The sequence below is a fragment of the Arachis ipaensis genome, chromosome B01, assembly GCF_000816755.2.
Source record: "Arachis ipaensis cultivar K30076 chromosome B01, Araip1.1, whole genome shotgun sequence".
Taxonomy (NCBI): Eukaryota; Viridiplantae; Streptophyta; class Magnoliopsida; order Fabales; family Fabaceae; genus Arachis; species Arachis ipaensis.
Window position 1 is genome coordinate 134724212 of NC_029785.2, and position 10114 is coordinate 134734325.

General features: G+C 35.5%; 2 protein-coding genes across 5 annotated transcripts; both read right to left on the reverse strand.

Moving 5' to 3' along the window:
• LOC107640985 (chitinase-3-like protein 1) lies at positions 545-2026 on the reverse strand. 2 transcript variants are annotated; one of them, XM_016344498.2, is made up of 2 exons: positions 886-2026; positions 545-681 (listed from the first exon to the last, which is right to left on the reverse strand). In XM_016344498.2, the coding sequence occupies exons 1-2, from the start codon at positions 1933-1935 to the stop codon at positions 622-624; spliced, it is 1110 nt and encodes a 369-aa protein (XP_016199984.1). In that variant the 5' UTR covers positions 1936-2026; the 3' UTR covers positions 545-621. The 2 variants fall into 2 exon arrangements, with proteins under 2 accessions (XP_016199984.1, XP_016199981.1); XM_016344495.2 differs by having other exon boundaries at positions 570-681; positions 846-2015.
• On the reverse strand, positions 2002-5158 carry LOC107640995. Of its 3 annotated transcripts, none has more exons than XM_021106166.1 (6): positions 4791-5158; positions 4153-4663; positions 3955-4052; positions 3031-3115; positions 2857-2931; positions 2002-2750 (listed from the first exon to the last, which is right to left on the reverse strand). In XM_021106166.1, the coding sequence occupies exons 2-5, from the start codon at positions 4306-4308 to the stop codon at positions 2878-2880; spliced, it is 393 nt and encodes a 130-aa protein (XP_020961825.1). In that variant the 5' UTR covers positions 4309-4663; positions 4791-5158; the 3' UTR covers positions 2002-2750; positions 2857-2877. The 3 variants fall into 3 exon arrangements, with proteins under 3 accessions (XP_020961825.1, XP_020961833.1, XP_016200004.1); XM_021106174.1 differs by having other exon boundaries at positions 2002-2720; positions 3031-3112; positions 4791-5149; XM_016344518.2 differs by having other exon boundaries at positions 2002-2720; positions 4791-5148.

Here is a 10114-nt window from a genome sequence, read left to right on the forward strand (position 1 = left end):
GTAAATATTTCTCTAATAAATATTAAGTCAAAGGAATAAAATGTGCCTCCAATAATAATAAAAGGCTTGCTTACGATTATGTAAAAGAAAAACACCCACAAGACCATAAGACATGAAACACAAATACTTAGGCTTAGTTTGGTAAAGCTTTTACTTTTTAAAAGTAGCTTATAAAAGTTAACTTTTAAAAGATAGCTTTTTAAAAGTTGTAACATTTATGTTTGGTAAATCAAATTAAAAATTACTTTTAATAATCACAAGCAACAACAATTGCATTTGGTAAAATAGCTTTTAAAATTTAAAAATACTATAATACATATAAATACAAGCATTAAATTTGAAAATTAGTTAACATATAAGGTTATATTAGACTTTTAAATTTTGAAAAGTACAAGCCAACTTTGAAAAGCTCTATCTTAGGTGCTTTCAAAAGTACCCCAATCTTTTAAAAGCTGCAAGCACAAGCACATGATCTTTTTTATTTACCAAACACAAAATGAGGAGCTTGAGCTTTTAAAAAACACAAGCACCTCTTTGAAAAGCTTTATACTAATTCCTAAACTTTTTCAAACTCATTATTATTCTTTCATTGGCTTCATCAAACTAATTATTTAGCTTCTGTCAACCTCTGAGCTGAACCCTGTTGCTCTCCGCGTAAGCTGCTATCCCAAGTATTATAAGCTGCATATATATTCAAATTAAAACGTATATTAATTAAACCATATATATTTAATATTTGATAATAAAGAAAAAATAGCCAAAAACAATCAAAATTTATCTTAAATTAACGAATGTTTGGATATTTATATTAGTATGTATTGATTGAGAAAAGAGAAAACACTAACCGGTTGTAGCAAGGGTGGAAGAGGTGTCATCCCCACTAACCTGCCATGAAAAATATCCAACCATTCCTCTGCCCTTGGCGTATCTGATCTTAGCAGAGACACTCTGAGTATCATCATAACCAATCCAGGTATTCCCAGAATAACAATAATTAGTCACATAAGCTGAGTGATACACTTGTTGTGGCCTTTGATTGTTTATGAAATCTCTAATCTGCCTATACGTCATGCTCCCGGTGGAACTTTGAGCAGGACCAGCAGCAGGAGCAAACAATCCATTATTATTAGGGTTCACCAAATTCCATGCATATCCATAAAACGGCAACCCAAAAGTCAACCTATTAGCGGCAATTCCGAGTCCAATCCACGACGAAACCCCTTCATCTGCACTGAACACTCCTCCAGGGTTGTACAACGGTGCAGGTGGCTGTGTCGAAGAACGATACTGTTCCGGAATGAACAGATCGTACACCATAAGGTTCAACCAGTCCGTGTAGTCGTTAATGGCGGCGATAGGGTAATACTGCAACGAAGATATCTGGTTAGATCCAGCAACGGCAGCTGTCAAAAGCAACGAAGCTCTCCCGGTGTTTCTAGAATCTTCTTGATTAGCTGCTTGCCATTCTTGGAGGAGGAGAGCTAAGTTGTTCCTGTCGGCGTCGGAGGAAGGGTACTCCCAGTCGAGATCCACGCCTCCGAAGCCGTTGGATCTGGCTAGCTGGATGGTGGAGTCTATAAAGGCCTTGCGGGTGCTGCTTTGGCTGGCCATGGCGGAGAAGCGAAGGGACAAGTTGCGGCCGAAGCCTCCGCCAACGGAGAGAAAGGTGTTGACGTTAGGGTTCCGGCGCTTGACGGTCTGAGTGAAGGTAGAGAAGACATTGGAGGGTAAGGTGGCTTGGAAGGTGTTGGCATCAAGGGCGGCGAAAGCACAGTAGAGGTGAGTGTAGAGGGATGAGTCAATAGATGAAGCATCCACCCCACTGTCATAGTACCAGTAACCTCCCTTAACTTGTCCCCATGCTAACCAACTTTGCTGGAATAACAACACAACAATGGTTGTGAAACTCGCTATTGCTATCTTTTTTATGCCCATTTTTCTTGTTCATTATGCATATTTTGTTCGCTAGTCATTACTATATATACATAGACTCTCTAGTAAGTTCACTTAGTAAGAAGAAAATGAAATCAATTAATTAAGTAAGCAAAGCAAGTGGATGGATTTGAAAATTGTAGATCTATGGATAATGTTAAGATGGTGACGTCTGTGGTGAATATAGAGAATCGGTGGCTAAGGTGGTTAAGGAAAAAGAGCCAATCTATAGATGACATCTGTCCTGGAGGGGGGGTAGAAGACCATATTCGTTGACTGTGGTGATACACAATGAAGCCGCTAATTGAGTCACGGTAAATGGTTACGACGCTAAACATAATAATTAACTAAATCAGTGAATCATGGGAATAATAAAAACAGAAATTAAAAGGTAAAATTTAAAAATTCCCAAATGTATAAGCTGTTTGAACAAACATTCAAATCCTTTAGGGAAATTAGAGTTCTATCTTGAATTCGGAGCTCAGTTGTCGGAGGTGGAGGTGAAGGCCATCTTCGATGCCCGCTTCAGTGAGGAAGGTTTCGGAGCACGTTAGCGTCGTTGGTGGAGGAGGCCTCACCCGGCAGCAACATCAGAATCGGCATTTTCATTGGCGACTTGTAGAGAAGAGCGGAAATCGCAGGTTTTGCTCCATTATCGCCTCTTCTCTGTCTCTTCCGGTGTCTATCTCTCTCCAAGCTGGAAACCCTGAATCCTGGCAATCGGTGCAGGCACTTTGCCTCCTGCAGTGGTCGTCGTCTCTCTTCCTATCTGCTGCTGGTGTTTTGATCTGTGGAGTGAAAATGTGACAACACCGCTACTGTTACGGAGTTAAAAACGTCATTGCTTACCGGGATTCAAGTGTTTTGGCTATAAGAACAGCGAATAGTTCCGAGAAAAACCAAAATAAGGGTTCAAAAACTAACCGTAAAGGTGGTTGGCAGGTATCATTGCAGCCTTATGGAGTCTAAGGCAAGCATCCTTGCCAACAGAATCAGCACCTATGTATGTATAACAAAACACGGACATTAGAATGAAAGCATTGGGTCTTCAAAAGATAATTGGCATTCAATTTAGATAGTTAGAGATGTGTGACATACATAGTCAACTACTTGCCTCCCCGGTTCTAAAGTCTTTAGGACCTTGCGCGTCATGGCGAAAGTGCAAATTTGGAACAAGTATCTCCTTGAACAAAGTGGAAAGGCCTTTAAATAGCTGCCCATACTTACAATATTTATAAGAGTCAGGTGACTCTTAAAATATCAATTATTAGTGTCAAAATTTGGTTATAGAGTTAGTAAGGGTTTACGAACATGATTAAATAAGAGAAGAAAACCAGAAAAAAGATAATGGTAACAAACGACTAAGTAAGGAAAATAACAATTATAAGGAAATACAAAAGGATATAGGAACATGCCAACAACAGTGAACAGATCCTAAAAAAATAATAATAAGGTACTATTAATCTATTATATTGTGGAAAAATAAATCAGGTTCGGGAAATGAGAAAAAAGTCATACGGCAAAATATAAATCATTATTTATATTCCATAGTTTAATTAGTAACTAAGTAATGGCTTCTGTTGATACATCAGGTATTTGTAATAAACACTTATACTTCGTTGTTGTGATCAGTTAGTTTTTTCCATTCCTGTCTTATATGTAGTAGAAGAATTTTTTCATATATTTATTATTCAAAAATTAATTTTATTTTGTATGTGTACTCAATAACTAAATAAATGAAACATGCAGCTGTGGATAGGCTAACTTTATCTTGTATTCTCTTACCTTTAAGAATTGAATTTCTTTATTTATTCTCTTTACCACAGAAAAAGTCTCGTTTGGTTACATCTCTTTCTTATAGCAAACGAAAATTATCATTTTTTCTTTTTATTTTGGCATACCGAAACTCAATCAAAACCACACCATAGTCCTAGCGATTAAGCGGAGAGTCAAGAAAATAACTTATGCTGCTGTGTCAATCATACAGTGACAAGTAATAATTTCGTTTCAACCAATACTCACTCTGGGTCCAACGCAGTATTAAAGATGTAGGATGCGTTAGCTAGGTGCAATCCATTTATCTCCATGTCCAGAGTAGGTTGAAATGAGACCAGCATACCCTGGACATTGACATCAATAAGTAAAATCAAATCTCATGCAGCAATGGTTCACAGTAAATATAACCAATACCAATAGCTCATCCATATTTAACGAACGAACCTTGGGAATTTTGCTACCAATATTCTCTGCCATAAAATTGCTATCTAGGTGCCTCAATTGCATGAATTTCTGTTGAAGGACTCGAGCCCGAGCAATCTTCACGATCGTATTGGTGACACACGAGCAGTGGGGTTCGTCGCATCCAGTTGAAACCATCGAAGCCGGGAACAGATTTCGCCTCCCCCTAAGACCAGACTTCGTGTTGCTTTCGGTCTTGGAGTTATGCCGTTTGTATGTTCTAAACCTTGGCTGATCCCTCGTAGCAGCGTGTTCGGTTGTAGTATTAATCCTGTTCTTGAACCGGATTGGGTGCGGAGAATTGCTACCCACAATCGGCGATCCGTCCTGCCCACCTATGGCCTAGTGCAGCGTTGCGAGGACATCCTAGTTGAATTGTCCCTGCTTCACAACTATAGCTTTTAAATCCTCTATCTATTGCTGGATCTGCTCAAACTGTGAAGCCATATTTAAGCAGATACCTCCATACCGAGGACGGTTGCTGTGTTTCTTCCTACAAAAGGACAAACCACTATTCTAATCCCGCAGCAAAGATAAATAAATTATTACGTAACCACATTGCAACATATGCGACACACATGGAAATAGGCAAGTAGACGACATAAAGAGACAAGAATTACTTCTGCGAAACCCCCAGGATTGGGGTCTTGCTAAAGCAAGTTTTTTGGCGTCTGGTGTTATACACAAAAGCCGTTGCTGCCCGTTCCTGAACCTCGTCGGAGGAAGAGGAAACGACGACAGGCCCATCAAGTATCTCGATTTCGTTCTCCATTGTGCACGTAACCTGCATACCACCTCAGTCGTCATCATTCAAGGTCGACGGCTTTAGCTGCTATTACTAGGATGGAAGATAGTGTGTGTTCGGGGCTAGAGGAGTTGTGGCATCAAATTCATCTTAACTGGCCTGGTAATGCCAACATTTGTTGGTAATGAACCCTAGGTGAAATTAGAAGATGGGAATAGGCTTGGTTTTTATTGCCTATTTGGGTTGCACATATTCTACTTCTTTTGGAAGCCGAATGAAGGTGTTACGGCCCATCTTTATTATTTTTTTTAGGCTGAGCTACCTTTTTTCATTACTATGTTTTTGTAGTTTTGTTTATGTTCTTTCCTAAAATAAAAATACCGGACAAGGCCTGAGGAGTTAGGCCAACAAAAAGTTTATCTGCAACCCTATTAAAAAAATTAAACTACAACAACAATTCAATTTGGGCCGGACTACAATATATTATAATTTAACATATTAACATATCCAATTCACATTACTTTATATTTCTTTATCGTAGTCTAACAGAAAAGAATATTTAGTTTTTTTTTAAAGAAAAAAATTAAAAGATTATTTAGTTAAGGTAAAAACCTACTTATTAATTGTCAGGGTTAAAACCTACTTAATTAACATATTTTGAATTTCACAAAGCCATTTTAAAATTTTTTGTACTATATTTACACTCAGTACTTAATATTTTTGGATCTCATCTAACTTTGAAATAGAAAAAAATTAACCGACTGTTTAAGAGGAATATATAAACCCAAGTGAATGAATACTAATTATAATAAATTCTTCAGTATTATAATGGTTTCATCGTACATATGGGAAAACACAAGATTAAATTAGTTAGGAACCTGTGTAGGATTCATAGGATGAAAATTTGGCTTTTGTGGTTTGTATGAAAAAATTTGTCTGATATATACTACATGATATAATACTCTCAGGATATGTATCCCACTTGACTCTAAGGGATACAATAACCTATGACATATATCCCTAATGAATCCTCACCGATACTAGTCTCGCTGAAGCATAAATGATATAAAAAGTCTAATAGTGTCAGTAGACGCATGCTTAATCATGTAATGGAATAAGTTTTTCAGGCTCATGCAAAGGACACATGGCCATCGCCTGTGTGCAACCGTATCAATGATAGATAGACTGGTCAGAGACTCGAGAATATCTGTTAATGGTCAGCTACTAATGGTAGCCAAGAATATATTCTCTGACGACAACTTTCCTAACCCAAGAAAATTATACTCGTTGCAGAGAATTGGAGAATCAAATATTTGGGACGCCGGTGCTTCTTTATTCAATGGGAGTCTCCCACCATGGTAGCACGAAGAAAGTTGTGAAAAATGGAGTATGAAGCTTGCGTGAGTTACTGTGGGATATGTGACAAATAAATTAACCATTTTAAAAATCGATGACCGAAAGTCCGCAGTCATTTAGCGCGGACATTATTCAACCCGGGTAAAAGACTGCTTTCATTCGGGCCACAAAAGAGAAGATGTAATGCCATTTGTGATTGGACAATTCTCTTATTCCGGATAAAAGGTGTTGTTCAGTCCTTCCCATACATCTCATTCCAAACTATAGAAGTAATTGTCGCAATTTTTTATCACATAAATTAAAGTTTTCTGAAAAGAAATGACAGACAAAGGTAGGGACAAAACAATATTATGTGGTTAGTTTAATGTTCTTACCGCTGTCAAATATTTAGAACCCATAAAAAGTTTTCTGCAACTAAAAAAGTTTAGCCAACACTTTTACTTTATGTTTTAAAAGTAGGTTCATGAAAATTTTTTTCTTCAACGTCTCAAGTCATTCATTTTTCTTCCATATAGAGATACACAAAATAATTTATCTCACGATTTATTAATCTCACAGGTTTATTTCAACTAAATTAAAAAATAAACATACAATAACAATAATAGTATAACAAGAAAAAAAATTTTGTATACAATGCTATTATAATCAGGAGACATTAATATCATCACAACAGATTCGAAGGAACAAGTTGGAAAACACTAACAATACTAACCATACAATCACAATTAATAAAAAACTATGATTCAAAACGGTTTTCAAAACTAATTTAAAGTAACTAAACAAATTTCAAGTTTAAATTTGATTTGTTATGTCTTGATTTTATTGTTCTTGTGTGTTGATTTTGTTATTAAATTTGATGTTGTTTAATATGAATGACGTCCTTTGCCAGTTGACCCTAGCGGACCGGCACGAAAACGATACGTCTCTGTCATCATCCACCTACAACAACAGCCCCATTTCGCACCTGCAGTACGTGTCTGACCCCATCTTTCTTTGCAGGGATCGAATTCATTCCAAATCGTGATTGGAGTCATGTGGCTCTTTACAAGAGCCGCCAAACCTCACTCCATCAAGTGTGTACTAGTCTACATGAACCTCCGCCTGTCTACCACATGCAGACGTTCAAATCCGCCACCAGGGGCACTGTTCACAGATTTCTGGTTGCCGTTCCCAATGCCTCGGAGTATTCTTCTTGCAGTGCCACCGGGAGATATTTGCACGATGAACATCTTGCTCGGGAAGATGCTGCAGCGGCCTTGCTGAGAAAATTGCTGGAGTTACATGCCATGGTCGTTGATGACTTCAACCAGGACTTGTCAGAGGAGGAGAAAGTCGTCCACTACGAGACCCGCAACCCTTGAACGACTCCGTGCATGTTATCGCAACATGGCCTCATCATTCAGGAATTATCGACACCTGAATCACCCTGACTACGTGTCCTCAAGCTCAGAGTCTGCCTCGGATTAGACGGTCCCTATGTCTCCATTGGCTACAACCACATCATTCTCCCAACCTATCAAGTCATGTTCGTTAATAGGAGAACCGTACGACATTTGGAACAATGCCTTTTATTTTGCTTTGATGCCAACTTAGAAGCTGGCCTTTCTTTACCTAGGATATCTAGCATCACTCTCTATCAGTGTACTCTTCCCGTTTTAACTTTTTTTTTGGTATTTAAATTAGAAACTACTTTTATCATAATCTGACTTGTTTGTTGAAAATTTGGTTTTATTTTTTCTTTTTGGAGGTTAACATTTGATTTTAAATTTTATTTCAATTTCTGAAAATATTTTTTGGTCACAAAGCAAAACATAATCGCTCTGTTTACATTTAAACACATATCTTATGTTGGAGGTCTAAAAAAATTCATTTATCTAAAGTTTTTTCAAAAACGTTACCATTTAATTGTCCTTCTTTCTAATAACTTGCACGGCAATTATCAACTAATGGTTATCTATTTCAAAGTGCATCAGGAATTATCAACGTTAAAAAATTATATTGGTTTGTAAATAGATTAAATTATTCCATTTAAATGTTAATTTTAACCATTTAAATATCTGTTTGAACATTAATTAATAAAAAGATAAAAATATCTTTGTCAGTATTTTTGTCTTTTAAATGCGCTAAAATTACAAATTAAATTTTTCATAATTGCAATTACGCAATATCATGTTTAACTTTATCAAAAATTTATTGTCAAATTTATAAGTATTCATTTATAACTAAATATAAGACATATATGGTAGGTAAACAAATGAGAGAGACAAAAAAAAGAATAGAAGAGAACAGAATTCGTTATTTTCTTCAACAAAAGATTTCATCTCAACATAGAGCAATAATAGAGTCAATCGTGACACATTAACAGCTACAGCATAAAGATAACTGTTATACCCGTTCCGTCCTATGAAAGTTATAAGCTCCCATATTTATATACGTAAATCTTTTTAGCTACCTAAGAGACGATTTATGTATCTACTAATATAATATCAAAAGATGATTAAATTTTATAAATTTATTTTTTTATCATCTTCTGTCCAAAATACTGGCCATCAAATAATAGTTAAGTCTTTACATATCCTATAATTTTAGCTACTCCTGATTTTTATATTTTCTAAAATTCATATCTGTGCAAAGAATAATAATAACAGAAATCAATAATATACGATGTAATGAGAGAATATGATTAAAAAGAATATTAGTAGTAGAAAAGAATTGATTTGTACCGAATGGTGCTTCATATTTAAACACCTCTCCTCAAAGAAGGAGACATAATGCATGAATAACCACCGAACTGTCATGCTTGTCTTATATATATGCAAATCATAATACATTTATAGATATCTTTTATTAAAAAATTTACTTCTATTTAACTTATTTTAATTTTATCTATAAATTCACACATTTTTTATTTAATTATAATTTTATTTAACAATAATTATAAACTCACTTATAATTTTTTTCATAATTATATAATAACTATTAATTATATATTTTTGTAAAGTCCAATATTGGTTAGAGAGGAGAACGAAGCATGCCTTATAAGGGTGTGGATACCTCTTTCTAGCATGACGCGTTTTGACGAGTGAGTGTGGAGGGTTTCGACTATCGTCCCTATCGTCAAAGGCAAAACCGTGAGACCTTGAGTGCCAAAGCGAACAATATCGTGCTAACAGGTGATCTAGGCTGTTACAATTTTTAATAATCACTTCTACTATATAATACTATAATAGATAAATTAATTAATAAATTATTAAAATTTCAAAATAATAGTTATTACATATAAAAACAAAATAAAAATACTTATCATATAGTACAAATAATATAATATTTACTATTCATTATCCATATTGTTTTAGAATAGTTTGATTATTCTTAACATATTAGTGAATAAATATATATTTTAAATTTTAATTTTAAAATTTTTAACTATTTCATATTTTTCATTCTCGTAAGACCGGATCAATTGATTCAACCAGTGACTTATTGGTTTAATCAGTCACCCAATAATCTGATCCGGTCGATCATTGATTCGATTTACACAATGATAGCACATAGGTAAAAACGAGACGTGGCTGAAAGAAACTTCTACCGCAGCCTGTAGCGAGTCCACAAAGGACATTATCTTCTTCAACTTTCATTAAGCTCTCATATGTTGCTAAGGAAGAAAGAGAGTCTGCATTGGGATGGATGGGAACCAAATCGGAGGTATGGGTCTGCTGGAAAGGGTAAAATTCTTGGGGTTGGATATGCTTTTATGTACTTTATCCCAAATTCAAAATAAAAAAAAAAATTATTCATTAAACTAATAAATCTTATTCCTTCATCTATTTCAACTATTTTATC